The following is a 26,892-nucleotide window of genomic DNA, read 5'->3' on the forward strand; positions in this document are numbered from 1 at the left end:
TGGTTGGCGGGGCTTTTTCTTTTCCTGGCCATAGTTCCACGGTTTTATATCAAAGAGGCCATCTTCCAGGTTAATCCCTCTAACTAAACAATATACTACCTCTAACCCTTAATATAAGATCTAGTTAATTAATTTTAAAAGATTAAGAAAATTATAAGTTAAATTAGTTATTTATACTGAATAGATGTTGTCTTTTTTAAAATATCCTTATTAATTATGTATGTTTAAATTACTTATTGATGCTAACTTTTTAACATATATAACTAATATAAGAGTTACTTGAGGAAAAATAGATAAATACTAGAAAAAAATAAATTATGATCTTATATTTAGGACTAAATTAAAAATCAAATTAGTTCTTATAATAAAAACTTAATGTAATATGTAAATAAATAAGATGTGATTTGAAGAGCCGTTATAGCTCCGGTACAAATTGCTGAGTCAAAGGTTCCGTTGACTTTCCCACTGCTTCACTCGCTATGATATGTTTTTCTTCAACAACTCCGGTATATTTTGATATTTATTTTGATCATAAATATAAGATATCATTTATTTTATCTCTCATATTTATTTATTTTGTTATAGTAATTTTTATAGTTAAAGGTTTTATTAAATGTAATTCTCACTAATACACATAATTAACAAGTGTATTTTTTTAAAAAAAATAACACCTATTTATTATAAATAACTAACTTAAGTAATTTTTTAATTTACTCAAATTAATCAACTAGTTTTTATATTAAAGATAGAATGTAGTACTCCTCCGGTCCTTATTATAAGACCCCATTTGACTTTTTATTTGGTTCTAATTATAAGACCCCAATCCATTTTGTCTCTTATATTTATGCATTTTTTTCCAAGATAATCCTTCTAATAATGATAGTTTTAGCCAATATACTTAATTAGCAAGGATATTTTAGGAATGACAACATTTATTTATTATAAATGACCAACTTAACTTACTTCCTTAATCTCCTCAAATAAGTCAATTGGGTCTTATAATTAGGACCGGAGGAGTAATATCTTACAGCTTGGACCAAAAGCCTAATATACTAAGAATAATTAGATTTAACCTAATATTTTCTAGTCATTAGCTCTTAACTTATGTTGACAAAAAAGAAAAAGAAAGAAGCGCTTAGCTTATACTCCTCTGATCTTATTTATAAGATATTTTCAACATGTTTCACACAGACCAAGAAAAATCTTAAACTTTATTAACTTTCATTTAAAATTTAATGACTTTCTAATTTTATCCTTATTCAATATGCATTATACCTCATGTGAACAAAATCAACACAATAATAAATGAATGGTAAAATTATACATCTATATAAAAAATTTCTCTAAATAGCCTTGCAGAGTTGCCGTATGTACATTCTCATTTTGGTTACTTCACTCATTATGAGAAACAAGATAAAATTATTGACAGTGACTAGGAATTATTGTTATTTATATGTCCAATTGTGCTGTTATCGAGTTTAATATTGCTCGTTTTCATGTACCAGACGCTCTTTACAAAGCAATTATAGTCACACTCTTCTAACAAAAACATTTTAATACTACCTTCGATCTTTAATATAAAAACTTATTTGACTTTTAAGTTGATCCTAAATATAAAACTCTAATTCATTTTGTCTCTTATATTTATCTTTTTTTTTTAAATAGCCCTTATAGTAGTTTTTCATATTAAAGATTCCATCAAATTATTGTTCTAGGTAATACAAATAATTAACAAAAGTATTTTAAGAAAGGCAATACGTACTCATTATAAATAATTAACTTAATAAACTTTCTTATTCTACTTAAACTAGTCAACTAACTCTTATACTAAAAACTGAACGTAATATATATTTGACCCCCGTTTGGTCAGTAATCCCTTGACAATATTGCTTTGATGATGCTCTTCTTGAACTCTTTCCCCACCTCTTTTGTGGTAATTGGACTTTTTTATTCCGAAGTTCTCATCACATTCTCAAAATTAGAGTATTTGAACTTTTTATTTGTCACATGTATTTTCTTATTGGAGATAATTCTGTTCAAGACATTAGCATGCATTAAATATAAATATCTCTCTTAGCATGAATTTAAACCTTAGTTTGTTACGTTGTAAGAGATTAGCCTCTTTCACTAAATGTTAACATACTTAAATTGTAAATCATTACAAGACTGCTATATCTTAAATCTCTTTCTTCTTCCATGGTGTATTTGTTGTGTGATACTACTTCCAGTTTTTAATATAAAAGCTAGTTGACTAATTTGAATAGATTAAGAAAACTTGTTAAATTTGTTATTTGTAGTAAATAAGCGTTGTCTTTCCTGAAATACCTTTGTTAATCATATGTATTAGTTAAAACTATCATTTGACAAAATTTTTAACATGTGTGACTACTATAAGAGTTTTTTGAAAAAGAAACTGAATAAATATTATAGACAAAGTAGATTAAGATCTTATATATATGACTAAATTAAAAGTCAAACTGATTTTTATATTAAGCATCGAATGTAGTATATTGAAGTCTTCTATATAATTTGGATTCACTAGAGATGGCAGGTTACCTCATCAGTCTTTTGTGTATGCTCGATACTTTCAGTAAAGGGAAACTGTATTCTACCACGGGTTACTTAGAGATGTTATGCAAGATTTTGACAAAATCACATACTTCGCTATTCTCAATATTGATTCATCACTGTTCTCTTAATTTGAAAAATTTTCAACTGCTCTATCATGCTAACTATAATTGCATTTTCATGCTCATTTTGTGCCCTGGTATCGTTTAGTGTTCACATTATTTTTATCCATTTTTTGTAAGATCTTAAAAAAGAAATTATAGTGTTGTTCTTATAAATTGTTGCAATGTACTCCTCTAGTCTTATTTATAAGACAGAGAGAGAAAGTATCTTTTGGTTCTATTTATAGGGCACTGAGAAATTTTTTTTGTATGAATGTACAATTTTACTCCTTATTTATTATTGTGTTGACTTTGTTTATATAAGGTATAATGTATATTAAATAGAGATAAAGTTGGAAAGTCATTAAATTTTAAATAAGAGTTAATGAAACTTAAGGTTTTTCTTGGTCTGTGTGAAACATGTTGAAAGTACCTTATAAAGAGCATAATCATTGTTCATTAATATTATCTTTAAATAAAAATTTGAGTTTGATTTTATAAATTTTCAACTAAGTTTTTAAAATTTTTTCCCTAACGAGGGTTTCTTTTCACATTTACAATCTATGATTCAAATGGGACAATTTATTCAGGTGCATGAATTCTAGGTTCATCTCCAACTCATAGGAAGACACCAAGACTGCCAGGTTAAAAGCAATATTTGTTGGCTGAAAAACAAGAAACAAATATCCACAGTTCATTTCGTAAGGAACAACGAACGAACTCAAAACTCTGTTGTTTCAATATAATTTGCCTTTAACTAAATATAAAAAAAAACATATCAATCAAACGAGTCCTTATATTAAGGACTAAAAGTAATATTTTGGTACTCCATTCCCGATAACATCGTACTATAGATTTATTGTAGTCACCATTGCACAACATTATACCATATAGGACATTCCATTCTTAAGGATTTAGTGAAAGTAAATAGGTTCTTAGGGGTTATACGTTTATTTTGTCACTCTACAGTCTACTTCACTTAAAGTCACTCTAAAACATTCAAACCAAGTGGAGTGGGCCACATATGGGCCTCGCGACGGGAACACAGACCAGCTCATGGGCCCGTGGAACAGTCAAGCCTGGCCCCTCCATCATATCAATCTCGTCAACTTTGTCGCCGTTAGGGCCCATGGGTTGAAAATCAAAGCACTGGATGAGGGCAGCCAACACTGTTGGCACCTCCTGCATGGCTAGAGGAAGGCCAGCACACATCCTCCTCCCACTCCCAAATGGCAAATATTGAAAATGTTGTCCCCTCACATCCAAAAGGCCCTTGGAGTTGGAGGAACCTCCTTCTATGGGCTTTAAGAATCGATCGGGCTGGAACTTCATTGGGCTCTCCCAAAGGTTTTGGTCCCTACCCATGGCCCAAACATTAACCATAAGCACAGTGTTCTCTGGGATAACGTAGTTCTCAATCCTGCTTTCTTCAGTGCACCTTCTTATGACCAAAGGCACTGGCGGGTGCAAACGCAACGTTTCTTTGATAATGGCTTGGATGAAGGGGAGTTTTGGACCGTCGGATTCTTCAACCAACCGTTGATTTCCAACCACGTCATCAATATCCCTGTGAGCTTTTGGAGTAACTTGGGGTGGTTGATAAGCTCTGACAATGCCCATTCTAACCCGGTTGCCATGGTACCCGTGGCTGCTGTGAATAAATCCTGAAACAACCGTCACATTTATATTTATCACAATTTTATTTTCGTTTCTCACTCCGGCAGAGCCTTGTATACCGAACATAAACAACCAAAGCTCCATCTTTTCTTTTCTATTTCCCTTTTAACCTTGGCTCATGTTTAGGGTCTCTTGCTACGAGGGAAATGTTGAGAAGGAGGAAAATTTAATGAGTTTCGTATAAAATATTAAAGAATTTGGTTTAAAAACCTTTGAGTTAATATAGTTTTTGGTCAGTTAAAAATTTGCCATCATTTTAATTTTAATCCCTCAAATTTTAAATAATAGGTTTTGATTCCTCAATAGGCAAAATTGTCTAAATTTTATTTGATTATAGGAATTAATGAAAAAACTTGAGGGACCACAATTGAAACTTAGGAGACTAAAACTAAAATGAAGAGAAACTTGAGAGACTAAAGTTTGTAGTAACCCAAAACTTTTAATCAATTTTTCTTACTCTTTTATCTCACATATTTTTTTATTAAAATTTTATACCCTACTTTTTCAATTTTTGAACTCGAACTCATTAAAAATTTTTCTCCTTCTTCTTTTATCTCTATTATTCTCGTACCAACCATAGGGTTAATGTGAGAATGTTTTAATTTGATGCTCCTCCGGTCTTTATTATAAGACCCAATTTGACTTTTTATTTGGTCCTAATTATAAGACCCAATCCATTTTGTCTCTTATATTTATGCATTTTTTTCCAAGATAATCCTTCTAATAATGATAGTTTTAGCCAATATACTTAATTAGCAGGATAAGGAATAACAACAACCAACTTAACTTACTTCCTTAATCTCCTCAATAAGTCAATTGGGTCTTATAATTAGGACCGGAGGAGTAGTAATTAATTTGGTAAGGTTTTTAGTAATAAAATATTTACTAGCTAGTTTGTTGCTTGGTTATTAATACCCTTCAACGGTCATCAGTCAACAAATTGTGTGTGCGTAATGAGTTGAACATGCCTGATCGATTGAAAGGGGAAAAAGACCTCACTTGATGAAAGATAAATTTAATTTTTTTGTCTACTTCAAACTAGTTATGATTTCGAAATCGGTTTGAATTCGAATGGAGCACAACTGTTTTTTATTTTGTAATTTTATTTCTTATTGAATTTTCATTTTAAAATGAGAGAACATGCAGTCTGTAGACATATAGATGGCTGTTAAAAAAAATGTAGAAAAGAGTGAGATAATTAACATAAAAATAATCGTGTGCGGGTTTAAATTAAAATTTTAAATAATACAGGTCAATTGCCCTATTGATAGAGGCGGATATAGTCATATAGATTTTATTTTTTGCCAACAGTCATATAGATTACCACTATTAATTTATTATAAACAAAACTTCAGGTAAAAGAAAAAAATATAATAAACAAATATTATATATTCACACACAGATATTTTAGAAAGTTTTGGCTCACGATCTTTTAAAATAAATTGATTTTTTTTGTGAAGGTAAGAAAATTAAATAAAATAGATACCTAAAATTTATATCTGTATTACTTACAAGAATTTTATACAGAGATCACATATTCAACTCAAACAAATAATTAGAGATCTCAAACTTCCTCAGTTTCAAAATATAAGATAAACTTGTTCGGGGATTGATTTTTTTATAAGATAGATTTTAGTTTTATCTAAACATTTAATGAGTTTATGATATTATCCAAATATATATATATATTCTGTTTTTTCTTTGATTCATTGTATTTTTACTTTTTATTATTATTAAGATATATTTTTTAAAAAATACTTGACATATTTATTGTTTTAAACTAATTTTTTAATAAGTATAAATTGGTTAAATTTTTCTTATATTTTAAACTAGAAGGGGTAAAAATATTTAATAATAGTATCTAGATGGGTTGCATGAGATTTAGACAAGAAAGGAATTTATAGTTAATTACCATCACTAAGCCTTTCATGTGAACCCTGTTGATTTTGACCTCGGAGCTCTCATCCTCCGCAATGTCCAGCAAAATGTCAAGAAAGTCCCTATCCCTGTCTTGTTTCCTGCCATTTTTCCTGGCTTGTTCACGCTTCGTTATAATCCTCTCCACTAAACCATCAAACCTCTGATACAGATTCTCGATCCTCTTCCCAAACCCTTGCACGTCCACCTTCTTCAACACTCCAACAAAATCCGCCACGTTGAACTCTCCGAACATCGTCGTCACCTCTCGGATTACCCTGCTCGCCTCCTCCGATTCTCCGATCATCATCTTCGATATCACGCTGTTCGTCATCTTCAGCAATTCCTCCGTCACGTTCACCGCCTCGCAGGACCTCGCTTTTCCAGCGATGAGCTTCAGAAGGTTATGGCACTCCTGGGCGCGCAGACTCGAGAATCTTCCTGTGCCACGAGAACCGACCAGTTCGTTCAAGGTTAGCTTCTTGATGAACTTCCAGTAAGGTCCGTAGGGTGAGAAAGCCAGGGAGGTCTCGTATGTGAGTCTTTTAATGGCGGTGGATTCAAACCGAGAGCTAAAGGATAGTTCATGGTCTTGAAGAAACAGCTTAGCATAATGAGGATTGGAAACGACGACGCAGGGCACGGAACCTAGGTGGAGAGAGAAGAAGGGACCGTACCGGAGGGAGAGGCGGTGGAGGGAACGGTGGACGAGAGGACCGAGGAGGTGCAAGTGGCCAATGAACGGCAGCCATGGCCAAGGACCCGAGGGGAGGCGGCGGTCACGGCTGAACCGGAAGAAAATGTGTAATATGACAAAGGGTAGGAAGAAAGTGAGAAGAAGAAGCTGAAACTCCATGGCAGGTAGCTAGGGTTCAATTGAGAAGCATGCAGCAGAAGAAACTAAATGTGAGGATGGGATAATGCACAAGGCTTGAGGGTATAAATGGAAAAAGCTTTGTCAGAAATTATGTATAAGCGTAAAGCCACATGTCTTGGCAGTCCTGCATCGGTATGGTGTTGTGAACACTGCTGACGGACAACGAAGACCCTCGAATGCGATGAAATATAATGGCTGTCTGTCGTGGCGGACCTACACGTAATTAAATGGGGTTTTAAAAAAATCATGCAAATACATCTCAAAATTTGAATTGGTTTGGTGCTTTTTATCAGATCATTGTTAAGAGTATCTAAATACTACTCCTCTAATCCTATTTATTAATCATTTTCATCGTGTTTTATATAAATAAAAAAAAGTCTTAAATTTCATTAAATTTTATTTAAAATTTAATAACTTTTTAACTTTATCTCTATTTAATATACATTATATCTTATGTAAATAAAATCAACGTAATAATAAATAAAGGGTAAAATTGTATAAATATATAAAAAATTTCTCTCAATACCTTCTAAATAAGACCAAAAAATATTTTCTCTCTCAATCCTATAAATAGAACCAGAGAAGTAAATGCTAAATGCGTTTTCACCCATTTTAATTTGTCTTATTTATAAGATCCTACTTAAAGAGTGACTATATAGCTTTTAATTTATGGGATAAAAAAGAATTTAAGCATCATTTTGAGTCATCCGTGGCATCTAAATTATACTCCATCCAATCAGTTTCAAATTTGAGAATGAGTGCGACTCATTTTATAAGATTCAATTTGAGTTTGTTTTAACACATATTCTCTTTTATTTCTTTTCTCATTTATTATAAGGACATATTTGGAAACAAAAACATATTTCTAACCTATTTATTGTTTTAATTAATTATTTATTATTCATAAATTAGTTATTTAAAGGTTATAATAAAAGACCAGACACACGATATTACACAATCTAGTTGAAGCAATTAATGTCATTGACAAGTGTGCGTGGAAATGCTGCTGCTGAAGTTTGCTTCCCCTTCATGAAAGCTTTAGCTGTTTTGCCATGCATGGCCCTAAATGGTGTATGAAACATGCCAGTGCTCGAGTTCGGCGGAGCAAATTTTGAACCTTGGCAAAATCCTTACCCTATGTGAGGAAAAGAAAGGGGAGGAAAGAAATTTTTTCATATTAATGAGTCCGATTTAAAAAATTTAAACAAATTGTAAAGTTTTAATAAAATATTATATAAGATAAAAGAGTAAGAAAAAATAATTAAAACTTTTTAACTCTATTTCATTAATTTTTTAAATCGAACCTATTAAAATTTTCTTTTACCTTTTCTCCGTCTCACTTGTAGCAACTAGCTATTGATGGAGAAGTGGTTGGAAGTAGAAGACTAGGTATAATAAGAGTGTTTGGATTAGTTTTTTTAAAAATAATTTGCTAGCATATGAGATAAATATGTGAGAAATAATGAAATATTTTATATCAATTCATACGAAAGCACTCTTTTTAATAGGTGTTGAATGTTGCCAAACTCCCCACTCCTCCTACTTAACAGATTTTCAAGGTTTTCGCTGGGAGATGATAGATTACAGATTTTCATGCCAGCAGAAAAAGAAACAAATGCAACGAATAAATTAAATCAAGTCTCTGTTTTGTATGGAAATAGTCAACAGTACATGTCAGCTTTGAGTTCTAACTATCCGAAGGTCGTCTCGTCAGCGGTTTCACAATGTCCACGTCAACAACCTGTTCGTGATTAAGTCGGTAAAATTCTGAAAAGGGTTAAGTTTTAAATTTAGGAATTAACTTTCTATCTCTTTTATACAACTAATTAATTTGTGGTATTATTAGATCAAGTCTATTGTACATTATTAGATGAAGTAATTATCTCAGCATGGTTTTTTTGTTCCCTTTAATTTATGAGGCCTGAACTCTTCACCTTATTAAAAGAAAATTATTAGGTCGTACTCTTACTCGATTTAAGTACGTATTACTCCTCTGGTATAAGTGTCTTATATTTAGAACCAGAAGAGTGTTAGATTATAAGAATTAATTTTTACAAACAAGGGGTTGATTAAAAATTTTTAAACAAGACTTGGAGGATGCAACTTGCCGAACCGTAGGATACCTTAATTTTAACAAATTGGAAAAAATTTGTCCAACAAAATTGGTAAAAAGCCAGTGCCAATACTTTTATTTAAGTCCTTCTCATTAATGAAATTTTTAAGGGGCAAGATTTATCATGCCTTCTGTTTATTTCCCTCAGAAGTTACAATGTGACGGAAAACAAAAGCCAATATAAGCTTTTTAATCAATTTTAATTTTTCCCGAATTATGGAGAATTTTATTAGCAAGGCAGTGGGAATTAATTAAACCAAAATTCGAAAATATCATAAGACGGATCCTTTGCTGGCAAAAAAAAAAAAAAGACAAATCTTTATTGATCAAAACATAATATGGAACAGGATTAGTGATGAAGTGAACCAAAGTGTTGCTTCGAATAGGATTTTGTGCGTATCAAGAAATTATGGGACAATCAGATTTTAAGAAAGAGATTTGATTACCTTAAAATTTATTAACAAGAATAAGTAATGACAAGTTTTAAAGTAAAAAATGATAATAACTTCAGGCTAGTCACTTGTTATTAGGATTTTTTGGTAACTAAAATTTTTTTCATAGAACCTCTTAGTAATTCTCCCAAAAAACATAGTGCTTATTTGGATTGTTTGGTCTATTTGAAATAGCTTGTAAATAATTTTTTAATCGTGATTTAAAAAATATAAAATAAGAGATAAATATATGAGGAGATTTTTGTTTCAGCTCACGCAAAACATACTTATGAGCCTGTTTGGTGAGATGGTGCGACAATTAATAAGTAGCTGATAAATGTGATAAGTCATTTTGTAAATTTGAAAACTATTTGAGACAGCTTTTATTAGCTAATCTGATTTATGAGTCAAAATTATATTTTTAAACATGATTATAAAAACTTATGCAAAAGTATTTTAGAATTAAATGAGTAGCCTGGCACAGAGCATTTCGAAGCTTCTTGCGAAGAACTGGAACGGCGAATGCATGCGCAGATGGTCTGGCAAAACTTTTAGCTTTGTCAAACAAGGGGGTTGGAGACACGTGGAGGACGTTGATCCTCATATTGTGGGTGCAGTGGAAAGGGGTAGAGTTGACTGTGATGAATCTGAAGAGTTTCGAACTGTTCACATGTTAGATGGTTTGGGATGCGCTTTGTCTTTAGTGTTGCTGGGTTGGGCCCTCTCTGTAAAAAAAAAAATAATAATAAAAATACTTTGTTCTTATACTGTTCTTATGCTTCTTTTTACATATTTATTGTATTTCCCAATCAGTTTTTACTTATTCATTTTTAAATTTTTTAAGTAAGAATAATTTTTAACATAATTTTTAGAATATTTTTATTTTTAATAATATTTTTATTTATATTTATATAAATTGTGCAAAGTATAGCTAATTATGTAATATTATTTGGTTAAAAATTTTCATTTCTAATTTAAATATTTTATTCATTAAATATAATTTCTTCCTATTATAATCATTTAAAATTATTATATTTTGTAAATTTATAATTTTTACTTATTTTTAATTATTTAATAAAAATTATATCTATTTTGGTTATTCTACAAACTAAACTTACTCATTAATCATAATTTAAATAATTTTTTACTTTATAAACTAATTTTTATAAAAATCAATTTAAACATAAATTATATTACTTAATATAATTTTTATGTAATCTTATTTTTCTAAAAATCAAATTGATTATAACCTTCTTTTTTTTTTTTTTATCGTCAATCTTAAACGGACTCTATAGAAATGATTTTGAACATATTCCAAATAAGCTCTAAATAAGTGTGTATAAGCTATTCCAAACAGCAACAAGAACAGTTATGCTAACTTGAATTACATTTAGGCCCTCGTCGCCGTTGGAAGGGCCAAAAAAAACCGGGGCCCCATCCCCATGCCACCGCCGAAGAACGGAAGATAAGAAGCCTTACGCCCCACCGCTGCTTTTCTTCCCGATACTCCATAAGGCTTCAGATACTAAACGTGGAATGATCTGAAAGGTCAGAGTTCTATAATCATTATGGGATTACTCTCTTCATTTCGAACACTTTTAGAATCCTGTGTGTGTGTGGAACCCTAAGTCTTTGTAATCCCTATACATTAATTTTTAGGTTCAGGACGACTGTGCTGGCTGTCACCCTTTGAATGGTGGAGAATTCCATGTTATTGATCTATTGTGGTTAGCATTTATAAGCATGCCTAACTCGTTTCACATTAAAAAATGCGAAAGTCGGAAAGTGTATTGAGTTTTAGGTAGGATGTGATTCCTCTCTCTCTTCCTCTCCCACTCAATTTCTCTCTGTATTCACCGCATGCGTAGGCACAGGCACAGCCAACCCCTTTCTCTCTAGTCTCTTGTTCCCACCAAGATGTATTTTTCCCTGACCGTAGATGGCTTTGTTTCCTTGCAAGTCCTCATCTTCTGTAATTCCATTAAAATTTTCGAGTCTTGTTTAATTTTTTCTTTGCTTACTAGTTTTAATCCTGCTATGAATTCCATTGTTCTTTTTGTTGAGATTTGTGCAGAGGAAAAACATCAACTTTATAGATTGGCGACCACATTGAAGGTTCCCTTCTCTTTCCCTGTGACAAATTGCATCCCTGGGGTTTGTTTCTTTCTCCATCATAGGGAACTCCTCCGTGCATTGGTTTTAAAGTTAACGGAAACATGGTAGAAATTTTTAAATTTTAGGACGTGTGAACCGTGTTGTTGACTCCATAGATGAAAGAAGAGCAAGTTAACTTCATATCTGTCTTTGTGTTAACTTTGTTAATTTGCTCCCCTCTTGCCACACAAGTGTGCATACGAGCTTGCGCGGGCACATCATGAAATTAGGACTGCTTTATATTGTCACAAGCGGGGGTTTTACTGATTCATTGGCTTGTGTAACATTACCATATGTCTGACAATAATTAGGTTTGGGCACTATACTTGTGTTGAAGAATGGTCTTTATTTCAGCGCATCCTCACAATTATAAATTTATGCGCCAAACATCTTTAATAAAATTCATTCCCTACTGAAGTCTGCTGTTTGTGCCTTGTGATTTATTTTGCTTCTTTGTCCATCGGATGTATACTTTTTTGTTTTTTTTTTGCCATTATTATTGATTTTCTACCTTATGTAAAAGAATGAGCTTGATTCTCGGGTGTGTGAGCAATTCCTTCTCTCAAATTGAAGTTACTGTGCAGAACAATTGCTGCCGCACATAAAAGATAAACTAGTTTTGTATTTTCTTGGAGTTGAAAACTATTGGGTTACCCATGGACAACACATCTAAAGCTTCATCAACTCGTCCATGGCTCTGGGTGATTGAAGCCCTAGCAAGCTGTAGGGAAATAGACAACTCTACTTTACAAGGTATGCATGAAATGCTAGACAAACTTAAGAAGCTGCTTCTTGTTTTATGAGTGTTTTCTACAGAAAAATAATTCATGACGATTATTTTTTTTAATTTCATTTTCTCCCTTCCAGACTTGATTGATGTAGCCCCTGTAGAGCCCAGTGAATTTGGGGAAAACACAAGCGAATTGGTTGCTGGAAGATGCTTGGAGACCTTGTTCGGGTCTGCTAGTGGATTGAAGTTTGATGCTTCCTCTAGCCCAGTTTCAAGACTTGGCTCAGGCGTTTCAAGAAGTTGTAAAGATGTCCTCCGTCAAATATTTCATGAGGTAATTTTATTCAATTGATCTTTGAAGTGTGGCTGCATTTATTGCATTTCAGAAGCTGGACCAATTTGATTACTCATTTAATTGGTTGGTTCATTGGATGGTTTGATGATGGGAAACATATTTACTAAGTGAGATGCATATTCTTTTGATGATTTTAATCAGATACCATTGTCAGATCCGGAGATAGCTGGAGTAGAGATTGTGCAAAGAGGTGTATACCCATTTGTGACACATGAAAGAGCTAACGCTATGAAATTGGAATTGGAGCAGGTGATAAGAGTCACTGTCTAAAGAAATGAAAATTATTTTTTTCCCTCTCTGTTTCAGTGAATCCATTTTTTATTTACATTATTTAATTATCCTTTCCCCCTAATTCGTTTTTCTGAGTAGCTGAAAGAATCAGTCATTGAAGGTACTCATCCATGTGCTGATCGCTTAAAAGAAATGAGTGAGCTGACACTTCAGAATCAGGATTTGTCTGCAAATGATGGCAAATGCAATGATCTTTCTAATAATGATAATGAGAGTGACATGGGAGCAAAACAGAAGTCATCACCAAAAGAACATTTACACGGTAAGAATTTTTCACCCTTAAGAGAAATAGGGAATACTCATTCAGTGTGCATGATATGCCATACATGTGAAGCACATTAATGTAGAAGAATGTGATGATTTCCTAATAAGTGAAAAGAAAAATAAATAATATCCACCCAATATTGAGTTAAAAAATGATAAGAATTGCTGAACCGCATCTTTGCTTGAAACTAAGGATGATAACGAACATCATATTGTGCCTATTCCAGCAAGTATTGATGATCCAGAAAAAGCTCAACACAAGAGTGGCAATTCTCAATCTGAACAGGAAATAGATGTTCAACCGAAGGAACCCAATGCTGCATATCCAAATCCCACACACGAAGTTACCGTTGATTCTTTTAATGGCGTTGGAGCAGACCACCCTGAAATGATTGCTTTTGCTGCCGAAAGGCATGAGTTCTTTAGCCCTCACTATCTATCTGGTCATGATTTCTCAGAAAATACTGAATGGAGAGACCAAAATCTTTGTATGAAGTGTAATCAAGGCGGTCAGTTACTGGTTTGTAAAACAACTACTTGCCAATTAAAGGTTCATGAAAGCTGTTTTAGTAAGTCTGCTCAATGTGATGGGAAGGGCAACTTTTTGTGCCCATTTTGTGCATATTCTTGTGCTGTTTCAGAATATCTTGAAGCAAAAAAGAAGGTTTTTGTGGCTAGGGAAGAACTATGTATCTTCCTTGGTAAGGGTATAGAGGATCAGGCAATGGAACTCCTTGAAGTTCATAGAAAAGAAAATAACTCTTCAATCAAGGACAAGTATGAAAATAATCTCATCAAAGACAATGGAAATGACCAGTCATTAGGAACAGCAAGAGAAGACAATCAAGAACATGTAAACGAAGTCAGTACTCTTCAGTTTGAAAGAAGTCAGCAACAGGCAGAGGCTTCCATGCCATGTGATAATATTCCTCCGTTATGCAGAGAAAAGGGAATTGTAAACAATGGGACGGAGACAGTTTTAAATGGAGGAGAAGGAACGGGTAACATTGAGAATCCAAAAATTTTACATGTTCAAAGAGTTGAAGAAAGCCAAGTTGCAGCAGACCATAGAACTGCTGGTGATAGCTTATTTCGTCATGTTCCCTCTGTTAAGCAAAACGCTACGGGGAAAGAAAATCAGCGGGAATTAATTGGAGAATACAGCACTGATCGGACAGAAGAGCCTGCTTGTGCGCATTATAATGAAGAGAACGTTTCTGAAGATGGCAGTGAAAAGCATATAAATTCTAGATACTCCATGAGATCCCGAAACTATCAAACACAATGGTAAGATTCATTACTTAGTTCTGCCATGTGATGTCTGCACTTCTTTCCCATTGAGGTGCTGACTGGTTATGCTTATTTGTTCATGTTCTATGCTTTACAAAAGCATGTATTTTAATGTTAACAATATGTTCAAGGGTCCAGACCGGTTTTTATACTATTTTGTTTATTAGACTAATTTTCAGGATATTGAAAGATGGAGTATGTTCATGTGATAACCATTTTAATAGGATTGGTAGTGGCTTTTGTCTTTTGGACAAAATAACTTATGATTGTTTAATATGATTTGCAGCAAGCCACGACCTCCACTATTAAGAAAACGGAAGAACGTTCCATGGACAACTGAGGAGGAAGACATACTAATGGTATTAATTCTTTGCTTTTCATTGCTTTAAAATTTGTGATTTTGAACTTTGTATCCTGTGTGAAGTTGTAGAATTTGGATTATAATAGATAGAAAAAGAACAAAAATAGAAGATTGAAGAATAGAGAGATGATAGAATCCAGAATTTTATCAACTGTCAAAACTGGTTCCTTCTCATATTAAATGACCAATTTAACGAGTTAGTCAGGATTCTAATGAACTAAGCACCCCTTCTCATATGTGCGCACATAAGCGCAGGCTGGCCGTGCTGCGTGCTGTGCTGCACTTTGTTGTGAACTGTGTGCTGTGCTGTGCAATGCAACTTGCTAAATAATGGGTTTTGTGCAGGAAGGAGTGCAGAAGTTTGGAGTGAGCGACCAACAAAGAATGCCATGGAAGCAAATTTGGGAATTTGGCTCTCATGTTTTTCTAAGTGAACGTAGGCCAGCAGATCTGAAGGATAAATGGAAGAACATATGCAAAGCAAAAAGGAAATCAAAATGAAAGAGCAGCATCTTGGGCATGCTCCTGTGAATATAGTCATGTTTATATGCTCTTCATACCTATCCCAGCCTGACGATTTTCAGCTGTTAAGAGTTACCATCATATTTTCAGTCAACTGGGTAGCTTATAGTCGGGCTTGGTTGTATTTGGGTTGGATTAGAAACTAATTCGGTGAAGATCTATGTAGTTATGGATGATCCTGCTTAGAAAGGACTTGTAAAGATATATGTAGTTATAGTTTGATGATTTTTTACCCCTTTGTTAGTTATATTCAACTCAGCCGTTAATAGTTGCGATCTTCCATTATGTTCTTACTGTTTTATCGTTAATATAATTTATTTATTTTGGTATTGTTAATACTACTTATGATTCTTATTATAAGAGTTTATTTGACTTTTATTTTGATCGTAAATAGAAGATCTTAATTTATCTTGTCTTTTATGTTTATTCATTTTTTTTAAAATGTAGTTTTTATAATAATAATAGTTTTAGCCAATATACTTGATTAGTAAGGATACTTTAAGAATGATAATACCTATTTATTACAAATAACTAATTTAACTAATTTTTTTAGTTTACTTAAATTAGTCAAGTAGTTTTTATATTAAAGACCATAATTAGTATAAGTTATTTTATTCAATTGAGCAGGTAAATATATAATGCTTTCAATTAAATTATTCTACCGAAAAGTATACCTAAAGACTCTTGGATTTATCTCCTTACTTAAAAGTTGCCATAAAAAAGCTCTTAAATTTGAGCTGTCTGATGTTATCAACATATTTTAATTAATTAGTGGATTTAAAATCATATCCTCATGTTAGGTTAAGTGATGAGGATGGGGTGAAACATGGATAGAGTTCGCGAGTTTAAGCTAATAAAATCACATCCTCTAAATGTTCTTGGAGATAAAACTAAATAAAATGTCATTTAAGCGGCTAAAACTGGCTCGAATTTTAACGATGGAAGACAAATCATTTCATTTCTTGGAAGAAGCATGGAGAATTGAACTTACGTTCTAGAGAATTTGCATTGTTGAACTGATCCAACCATCTTCCATCGCCAATTTTTGCTTCGTTTTGCTTATATTTCAGGTGGATTACAAAATATCCAGATGTAAGGATAAAAATTTTAGACTTTGTGCAAAGAAAAAGGATGAAAATTGTAGACAGAGAAATTGAATGATGGTTTTATCTAAAAAAGAAGAAAGAAAGAAATCAAAGATAAATTTAGGAGTTTAATTATACCAACGAAAATTTTGAATGTAATTTTTTCTGATTCTTTGAAAAAAAAGTTATAACACTTTTTAACTTGATTATTTTTCCTCGTATATTCTTCTTTCATTTCAATTTCACATAATGTGAATGAGACCCTTATCAACAGACGTTGTAGTTTACACTATAAAACTCTTCCTCTTCCATATAATTATAATATGTAAAAAAACATTTTAAAGAATCAATATTATGATTTCAAGTTACAAAAAAAAAAAAAATCTCTCCACAGTAAAAAAAAAGAAGGAGCCTGAAAATAGCAAACAGTGGACTTTTACTCACTAAATCTTGTTTGGATCAAAGCAGAAATACAAACATTAATGCCTTCCAAATCTTCGTTTGATTAATACAACTCTTCACCTCAATGGATCATCATCACCCAACTGATTTAGCCTGAGTTCCACAGCCTTGAGATCGCGAAGATGCAGCAATATATCCTGAAGAAGATCCATTCCCTTCTGATCTCCCTGCTCTGTGGATCCCATACAGTTCTTTAGAAACTCAGTGTCAGTTTCAAGAGCTTGTAGCTTCTCATAAACATGATCAACCTCTTCTTCGATGGACACTTTCATAGTTGCATTATCAATGGGACCTCCTGAGTTTTCCTCTTGCCTTCCACATGAATATGATTCTTCTGTCTCATCATCATTGACTGCATCTAAAAATGGAAGCAGCCTCTTTGCCAGAGAAGCCATTGGCATTCTTGGAGAGTGACATTGCTTATCATCTGAATACACATTGTTACAGCACATATCTTCCTCTGGACTGCTAAAAAAGCTGTTCTGATTCAAGTCATCAAGAAGTTGCTCTTTATCACCCAAAGTTATGAGCTTTTCCTCCAATGCTTTGAGCTGGTCTAGAATTGACAGTTTCTCTTCCTCAAATTCTGCTAATGAACTATCAAGAGCATTCATGTGCTTCACACAGTCCATTGTCATTTCCTCCAAGCTTGAAACTGTATCAGTAGAAGTGGTTGTGTTAATGTTATCTTCTTCCCTTGGTTCACAGTTCAGATCAATGGATTGCTCCTCAGTGTCTTCACCCAAAGACGGAGAAGAAGAGGATTCTCTACTTCTATCACTTCCATTTTTCATTCTTCTCAAGACTCTTAGTTTCTCTTTGGCTTCAAAATCCATTACCTTCTGCTTGTACTCTTCCAGCTCCTTCTCAAGCTCTTTTTTCTCTTTCTCTCTTTTCACCATGAGATCGTTCAAGAGCTGCAAGGCTTCTTGATCATATTCTGATTGTTCTTCCATCATTCTCTGGTATTGCAATGCCTCCATCTGCATTGCTGCCTTTTCTTCTTGCAGCCTGGTGATCATAGCCATTGTCTGGTTTGCTGCAATTGCTGAGGCACTTCTCTCTTCTTCTAGCTCTTGGTATAGAGCACTTAAAGTCTTTCTCTCTGCTTTCAGAGCTGTTTTCAGTTGTTCAATTGTCGATACTGAATCGCCATTTTCTATCTCACTTCCATCCCCAGACTCTGTTTTCTCATAAAGCAACATTTTCCCATGCAGGTAATGCAGGCCATCTACAGAACTTGGAGTTTCAGGAAGTTTGTCTTCTTCTACTTCATCTTCCGCACAGGATTTTGATGAATGATTATGGCTTGTTTCTTCATGATTTTCGTCAGCCAAACTTAGGTCAGCATCCTCCTCATCATTTGCACCAGTTTCAACAAGACCTGCATATTTTATGGAAACAATCCCATATTAAGATTTTTTTTGCCCTTTTCTTAGAATGAAGTGCTTAGCAATCAGAGAAGGTAGAAAGAAGTATTACAAGAAAAAGAGTGAGAGTGAGACATTCCAAGGCTGTTCTGAGCAATGAATTTATCAAAGGCATCAGGAACTTCAGCATCATCGTCACTGGTTAAGGATTGGTCTTCTTCTATGCATTCACAAGAACAGGAGGGTTCTTCAGATTGAGGCAGATTGTCTGTGTGAAAAGGCACTTCTTGTCATCAATGGCGCTAAAAATAATGAAACTAAGTTCTTTAAAGTGAATTATGGATCTCTAACCAGTGAACAAGCCAACTAGGAAACAAGATAAGTGATGTACTTTCTTTGTACCTTGTGTATCATCTGCTTCTTCTGGGGTTGTTTCTATGTTGTTGTCACCACAGAACAAAGACTGAGACTGGCAAATATTATTCTGAGCTAAGAATTCATCAAAGGCATTTTGAACTTCAGCATCATCGTCACTTGAAGAGGTTTGATCTTCTTGGGTGCATTCGAATGCTGATTTTAATTAAATAAGTCAGAAAAATTGAGAACAACAAAAGCGACAAGAGAGAGAGAAAAAAAAAAGGTTTCATAATTCTTATAAATCATGGGCTTTCCTCATACCTTGTTCATCGTCTTGCTTTTCCATGGCTGATTCAGCATTATCTCCATCATTTTTTAACCCTTCGTCATCTTGTTCCAAAACCATATGATCTTTCATGCTTAATTCAGCTTCAATTGATGACTCAGAGGCCAAAGTTTCGATCTTTTGGTCCTTCTTCCCAACACCATCTTCTGATTTACAAGCTCCAAAATTTGCAGAGGTAAAAGAGTCTATTAACTCCACAGGTATCACACGTTGATCCTTATCATCTACGTTGGTTTCAAAACGCATACTGATGCAATCAAACGATCTATCTTCCCAAACAGACTCAGAGAAACGATGAAGAAGATGGTGACATTCACTAATCGGATCCGTGTCTGTAATGATAATAAGATCATCTTCTTTCTCATCTTTCTCTGCATCCTTTGAAACAGAACTGTTCGAACGATCTTCTGCCACTTCTCTGAGTATAAAACTCTCCACATCAAAAAGTATCTGATGGTCACACTCTCTATCTCCTTCTTCTTCTCCTTCTTCCTCATCTTCATCTTCATCATCATCATCGGAGGCTTCCACAATCAAAGTCTCTTTGCTTGTATAGGTAGTTCTCAAGCTCTTATCACAGCAAGAGCATCTCTCAGATTTCTCACTAAACCACGAAACGAAAGCCATGCCTCTAATGGAGACCAAGCAATCCTCACACATGCTCTGTGTCTCCGCCATTTTCCCATGGATTGAGCAGAAACCCATCTTGGAAATCTCAGCCGCGTGAGTTTCACACACAGCATCGCTCTGCAAGACCTTGCTTTTACTCTCCGGCTCTAGAACATGATCGAGCCTTGAACAAAGCAGGCACGGAGGCTTGAGGCCTACCCATTTGGCAAACCTTGTGATGAGATAACTGAAGAGAGAATTCAGAAGAAGAAGAAGTATCAACACCCATTCTAGAACCGCATAAACCAGAGTCACAACCACAGTGTTTGTGTTTCTGTGCAGCAAGGTCGCAAATTTGTTGGCAGCCATTGATGGGGTGAGAGAAGTAGAGAAGAAGAAGAAGGAAGGAAGGATGATTCAGAGAAAGGTGCAAGGAATTTAGGCACTGTATTGAATTTGATTAATATATGTTGTATCATTATGAGTCTGCATAAAGGGAGAAGGGCATCATTTCAGAGGAGGGAGAGTGAGTCTGCGATGGCACTAGTTTTCTTTAGTGTGGGGTTTGTTTTGAGGCCATGCGACAGCATTATAACAGAGAGTCTTATTATAAGAATACTTTTGGAGGGTATGTTGTAAAGTGAATTATGAGTTCCCATCTGTGTGTTGTAAACGGATGCATGCACTGGACAAACGAAAATGAGATTTCATGTCTTGTGTCGTGTTTGGCTTCAAGTTTGGGATTCTCACTTGTGGAGCTTTCAATTTCAATAGCTGCATTATTTTGACATTTGTTTGTGCACATCATATCGAAAAAAAAGGGTAAGATCTTAATGATGACATTATCGTTCAAGAATTTAATTTGATGGTTTATTCTACTTGAAATTTTAAAAAGAAAAAAATTAATATATCAGTCCCTAAAATTCAACCAAATATTAAATCAGATCCTGAAGATTTTAATGATGGTTCATCAACTTAAACTACGAGATGTGCATGTTTCACCAACAAAAAGACAAGCATACAAAACAAAGCCAACAATAAGAATAAAATAAAAAGGAAAAAATTATAGAGACATCAATTAAAATTAGAGTAAGGTGCTTAAATATTCTGAAAGTATCTATGAAGAACCACTTAATACTTGAAATTTTTTTTGGCTATTATATTATATGCCTAAAAGTTTATTTTCGTGATAAAAATACTTTGGATGTCTTCTGTCATTAAGTTTAACTGTTAAATTATGTGATTTGATCAGTGTCTTTAATGGTCAAACTTAATGACGGATAATAGTTCAAAACAAAAGTGCTACATAATAAAACTTTCGAGGCATATAAAAAAAATTTAGGTATTAGATGCTCATTCATAGATACTTTTGGGGTATTTAAGCATCTTATCTCTTTAAAAATGGGGAAAACTATAAGAACTTATGTATTAAGTTTTCCTTTTATAAAAATCAGTTCAAAATTCTTGGTTAATATATTTATAATGAAGGATAAAAAAGGATTTTAAAAATTCAATGTCATTCAATGTAAGTATCATTAATCTAGAATTATGAATTGTAATTTTTATAATTTAAAAAATTATGCACTAAATATGATAATATTTAAATAAATTAAAATAATAAAAATAAATACAATTTTTGTGATCGAAATATTAGTTAGCTTTCAGCTTTTAATCCAAAATAGAGAAAAAGGTTAAGGAAAATTAACAAGGAAGCGCATGACTATTGCTTACTTTTCTTGGTCCATGAATTTGAATTGGGCCACAGTACGCGCAAGATGGGGCCACCATCATCCATAAAAACGTGTAATGAGGCCCACATGTACTTTTACTATTAGACAAACGCTCCAAACGATGCCTAACGCGTGTACGCTTTATAACTAATTATTATTACTACTACTACTACAAGCAAATAATATAATTATAATCTTCTCAAGTATGCACTTAATTCCTCCTTAATTATAGTCACTAATCCTTTCACAAAACTATCATTAGTTAAGCGAATTTTCTGCTAAAGCTTTACATGGGGGTTGAAGATCTTAACCTAATTATTATTTACTCTCCAACCTTCATAATATCAGCCACGCATTCTCATCCTTTATATTATTCCTTACATCATGCAATTCTTTTATGAAAGAGACTTTTTATTTTTTTTAGTGAAATATTCTCAATGTATATTGCAACTAATATCTAGTTAAATAGAAGATACATTTATGAAGCTCCATTTTGTGCTTTACGCAAACACCTTCTAATATTGGCCTAAAATATAAATTTTTGAAAGTTTGTGGAGTATTAATTACTTTATTTTAAACCACGAGATGTAGTATAATTGGCACTTAGCTGTATTATTTAAGCATCATCTAATTAGGAGTTTCATTCTCAAATATGTTTATGAAGAAGATTTCGTGACTAGTACTAAAGTTTATTCGGAAGTCTGTAAGAAGATTAGTCACTATTACCAGTAGCAAATACCCTAGATAAAAAAAAATTATTTTAAAAATAGCCACATATTAGTTAAAAGTAGCTTATATTAAAAATTAGATAGAGTATTATCTTTTGAAAAAAATATATTAGCCTTTGTTTTTTTACACAACTCTAAGATAAGTTGAATACTGTGGCTTCCTATCCATTTTACATTTTATATTCATATAATCATATTGATTATTTGATCAAAATATTAAAAGGATTTTTATGATTGGAAAAAAGAAAGGAAGGGAATGATAACTTTAGAGTGGGAGGTATGATGGGGTGGATCTTTTTTTTTTTTTTGGGGGGGGTGTTGCTGCTGTGAAAGTGATTTGAGAGCTTTTTTCTGAAAAACAATGCAATGGGGTATCATGGTCTTCCTTCACCTTTTGCTTTTTTTAGGTCTCTGTTTCCTTTATAGCTTTTTAAAAAGTAAAAGTACTCATTCCTGCATGTATGCTGCCAACAATTGCCTTAATTACAGAATCTAATCAAACCACACCAAACCCAAAAAGGCTTAATCAATGAAACTGAAACAAGTTAATTAAGCCAAAGCTACGATAATTAGTTTTGATTTTTCTTAAGCAATGACAAAAAATAACCATGGCTGTCCCACTTCCACCTAAAGCTACTTCAACATTTTCCTCTATCTAAGGAGGACTTGGTTTGGATATTATCATTGAGCATTAAGTATTCTTTCAGAAGAATCCGAGCTCACAACTTTACATCCATAAATTCAAAGGATATTTATTTCTAGTTAGTAATGGAATTGACTCTCCGCTTTTTGACTACCCTCAACTTTTTTACACGCAAGGGAGCCTGCTAAATATATATTTATATTTAGAAATAAGTGTGTTCACGTTCGAACTACTGAAAATCATAGTTTTGATAAAAGCAGGTAATCAACTCCCATCAAAATCATAGTTTTAGTAGTTTTCAGCTGAAAACCAAACATGCATACTACATTTTTTTTTTTTTTACATTACAGTCAAACTTATTCTAGATGCTAACGTCTTATAACAGTTAAACACTCAACCCTTGGTAAAGCCGAACAGTGGGGAACTTGCTGATATTTACTATTTCAGTGTCATATCACACAAAAAGGTATAGCATAGATAATGAAGAGTTTAAGTATAGAGCATCTTGTATTATTATTCCGCACATAAAAAGATTTAGAAGAAAAATAACACATAATCTATTACAGATCTGAGAGCATTATGATATGCAATAATCATTTGAAGCGCGGAGACACTGATTCTCTTATTCAGGAGAATCCTCGAACACCATTTGCTGTAGGTGCCCTCGTTTCTGTGCGCCGAAAGCATATTACAAGCCCACACACAACCAATAACATATTGTTTTAATAAAAAAAAAAATAGTGATTCTTGGGCATGATGACGCAAAAAGATTACTTAAATAATTTAGGCATCATGGGCCAAAAAAACACAGAATAATTTAGGCATCAGTAGGCTAAGGCAACGGCACCAATTCTTTCCTAGTCCAATGTTATGATTCCTATTGTAAAGTACACCAAAAGGTCGCCTTGGGTACGAGACAATGTTCACATCATCCAAAAGAGAAAGAAAACAAAAGGGAGAGGCAAAATGATGCTTCATATTCATCTTGTTCATAGAAACATTTTGTCTCACATCTTCAGATGATCTACCATTCAGGAATATAAATTATACTATTGAATGAATTTACCCTGCCCCAGTTATGGAGATGTCGCCACTTGAAAACCCCATAAATGAATATAGGCTGACAGAGAAAGAGTCTGCCCAATTTCTGTATGCACGAGGAAGTTGTATATAATGCATATATAACCATCAGATATGGCATGTTCCTTACACCAGCATCAATCACCTCATGGAGATCAAGTGAGTTCATCCAACTACAAGTTAGATTCCTAGAATTCAAGGTTTCAATTATAGCTCAGCAGGCATCTTCTGTGTCAGATTCTCTGCTACTCTGTTTTCCTTCTGGTGTAACCTTCCCCTATTTCCCATTCTTTATTCAATTCATAAATAGCTCTGGATGCTGCAGCAGCAATTGCTGGGCTGCTATCTTCTGCCAGCCTCTGGAAAGAAAGCCACAGCCATAAATTACACCATATCAGTAGCAAGTAGCAACTAGCAACTAGCTAACGCTACAATTCCAGCAAAAATGTCTACATGTCATTTTACCTGCAATGCTCCCATGCCCGCATTTCCTAAAACCCAAGTGGATGGGGCTTTCACCAATGCATTTGCTAATGCTTGTCTAGAAAACACATGCACCCACAAGGGCACCACAGAGAGAGTGTGTGTTAAAAGGTAGGAAGAATGCATCACAGTAGTCGAGTTGATAAATTGCAATCATGTTATAACGATATTTTTCTCCAGTCTTGGTCAATAGAAGCTTTATATCATTAACTGTTCAACATTGCACAAATTAGTATCTGGGGAGTTCTACCAACAGGTAGTATCTAGGAGTTCTGCCAATATCAATGGCAAATGTAATAATTGGAACAAAAGAATGAAAATATGCTTAAAAAAGAGTGCATGTAGCTAGGCTTATGCTCATCATGGCATACAACAATATCATTACTAAAGTACACCTTTAGTTACAATCTTGCCAAAGGCTTTTATAGCAAAATCGGATTGAATTAAAAAGTAAACATAGTTCTTCACTTCTACCTTGACACATGAAGTAGATGATGCAAATATAATTCCCCAAACACTATTCTATCAGAGTAAGCCTACCGTGTACTGACATCAGGAGAACTTGCACACTCTGCCAACAAGGATACACTTCGTTTCCCATCCATTGCATCAAGGTCCATAAGAGCAGTAATCAACAACTCAAGCTGTTTGTGGTAGAAAAAAGTAGCCAAATAAATCATATCAGCACACAAACAATAACTAAGACAAAATGACAAAATTTTGGAATCAAACCTCTTCAGGATCAGTGTAATCAACTCCATCAGCTTCAGAAAGTGCTGACGCCATACTCCAGTAAGCTTCCTGTCCACTTCAAAAATTTTATGTTGCAATTTTCCATAGTACATGATTCAAACTAGTTTAGATAGGCCACAGAGGAAAAATGAATAAGGGGGGAAAAAACCTGAATAGCTGCAGTTCGGTCGGCAGACACATCCATGGGAAAGAAATCAATGATGTCTTTATTCTTCTGATGTGTTATACAATCTCCCACATTATTTGCTGGTAAAGAATTTATTTCTTTTGTAGATGACAGTATACCAACATGATCAGAGACAGTTTAAAAAGATGTATAAGCAATCATGTAAACTCCCATTACTTACAATATACATCTGATTCACCATCATTTCATGTATGTTTTTAGCAAACTGCATATTCACATAGCAAGTGAAATTTCTTAATTTGGAGCTTTATACCAAAAAATATAAGAAGACAGAAAGGCTTTATTAATTCTAAATGCTTTTTCAGAAAAATTACATCACTCCAAGGCCATCAGGGTATCTTCCATTGCGCGTTGTTTAGCACGGATGTCGGCAAGATGCAAATCAGCCTGAAAGTTCGAGGTTTGTGTCAAGGAGTCAAAATTCTCTGGTTGTTGCCTTGCCTTTCATATAACAAGGTAATCCTTACATTCTTTATGAAGGCCTTGTGCTCCTAGCCTATTATCCAAATTTAGATCTATATGAAATTATGGGGCAGGATTACCTACTATAAGGAACTGCGATAGAAAAAAAAAAATTATTTGCTAATTAAGGCTGATGAAACAAAAATGCTACGTTCAAGTCCACTGTGATATGTGTTACGTGAAATGACAAGAGAGGGATGCTACAATTAGAAGAAACATTACACGACCAGAAATGGAAGAGAAGGAATGAAGGTCTATTTATAGAACAGTTTTATTTGATCTTTCTTATTTAAGAGACTGCAAGATATCTGGTAACTGTGAATACACATATAGTGATGGGGAGATTGGCAACAATATAAAATATAAAATTGCGTTATTTAGACTTTTTCAACATTTCTTCCTCAAATAATAGGGGGGAAATCCATTTTGTGTGACGCAAACAGGTACATAAGCACAAATATGCAAATATGAACTGAGAATAACAGATGTACCTTTAAGGCTCCATCACTCCAATGCTCATCAGCAGCAATTTCAATCTGGACTGAGCTTTGTCCTTCAAGATCTGCAGAACATGAGTAAAAGAAAAAGAAAAAAAGGAAAGCAGCATGAAACAAAACCACTATGGCATGCCTTTTTTCCTCTCCAACTGAAAAGCTATAAGATTCTAAGTGATACAGACAGTGGCAAGGCAATGAAGGAGCTCAGCTTTTTCCTTGACTTCACGGTCAATTCTCCCAGTATCCTCTCTAGCCCGAGCTACACAGCCAAAAGAAAAGAAAAAAAATTCTTAAGTAGACAATAAACACATTAGGGGAAGCAGAAGGGCATTACATTAATAAAATGATTCCCTATAATTTACCCCAAGAAAAAGAAGGATTCCCCATAGTTGTGGAGTGAAGGGGAGGAAGAGGATGCTCTCAAGTCTCAATCCCTGACCTCCAGAAAA

At 33.7% G+C, this 26,892-nt stretch overlaps 4 protein-coding genes and 1 long non-coding RNA gene across 5 annotated transcripts; 2 read left to right on the forward strand and 3 right to left on the reverse strand.

Moving 5' to 3' along the window:
- Window positions 1–3,668: 3,668 nt before the first annotated feature.
- Window positions 3,669–7,119, reverse strand: LOC114753669 (licodione synthase-like). Its single transcript, XM_028942368.1, is given in 3 exon segments — window positions 3,669–4,240; window positions 4,243–4,333; window positions 6,259–7,119. Coding segments are annotated over 3 exon segments (1,524 nt in total).
- A 4,060-nt stretch (window positions 7,120–11,179) lies between these two features.
- On the forward strand, window positions 11,180–12,787 carry LOC114753675 (uncharacterized). Its single transcript, XR_003741038.1, has 4 exons — window positions 11,180–11,232; window positions 11,344–11,838; window positions 12,423–12,591; window positions 12,706–12,787. It is a non-coding gene; the product is annotated as an uncharacterized LOC114753675 (long non-coding RNA).
- A 10-nt stretch (window positions 12,788–12,797) lies between these two features.
- Window positions 12,798–15,936, forward strand: LOC114753672 (uncharacterized). Its single transcript, XM_028942371.1, has 6 exons — window positions 12,798–12,902; window positions 13,065–13,172; window positions 13,293–13,476; window positions 13,706–14,765; window positions 15,055–15,127; window positions 15,475–15,936. The coding sequence occupies exons 2-6, from the start codon at window positions 13,152–13,154 to the stop codon at window positions 15,628–15,630; spliced, it is 1,494 nt and encodes a 497-aa protein (XP_028798204.1). The 5' UTR covers window positions 12,798–12,902; window positions 13,065–13,151; the 3' UTR covers window positions 15,631–15,936.
- Window positions 15,937–17,134: 1,198 nt separating this feature from the next.
- LOC114753666 (myosin-binding protein 3-like) lies at window positions 17,135–20,410 on the reverse strand. Its single transcript, XM_028942366.1, has 4 exons — window positions 19,247–20,410; window positions 18,971–19,138; window positions 18,681–18,836; window positions 17,135–18,582 (listed from the first exon to the last, which is right to left on the reverse strand). Exons 1-4 carry the CDS (start codon window positions 20,247–20,249, stop codon window positions 17,255–17,257), a joined length of 2,655 nt encoding a protein of 884 aa, XP_028798199.1. The 5' UTR covers window positions 20,250–20,410; the 3' UTR covers window positions 17,135–17,254.
- A 3,633-nt stretch (window positions 20,411–24,043) lies between these two features.
- On the reverse strand, window positions 24,044–26,862 carry LOC114753670 (senescence-associated protein AAF, chlorolplastic-like). The gene is given in 11 exon segments (XM_028942369.1): window positions 24,044–24,420; window positions 24,527–24,602; window positions 25,085–25,188; window positions 25,277–25,345; window positions 25,446–25,561; window positions 25,641–25,688; window positions 25,802–25,871; window positions 26,438–26,475; window positions 26,478–26,508; window positions 26,626–26,702; window positions 26,806–26,862. Coding segments are annotated over 11 exon segments (768 nt in total). The 5' UTR covers window positions 26,831–26,862; the 3' UTR covers window positions 24,044–24,306.
- Between the last annotated feature and the right edge of the window lie 30 nt (window positions 26,863–26,892).

This window comes from Neltuma alba, unplaced genomic scaffold, assembly GCF_004799145.2.
Source record: "Neltuma alba isolate B1F8T4 unplaced genomic scaffold, ASM479914v2 tig00008065_pilon, whole genome shotgun sequence".
NCBI classification, from domain to species: domain Eukaryota; kingdom Viridiplantae; phylum Streptophyta; class Magnoliopsida; order Fabales; family Fabaceae; genus Neltuma; species Neltuma alba.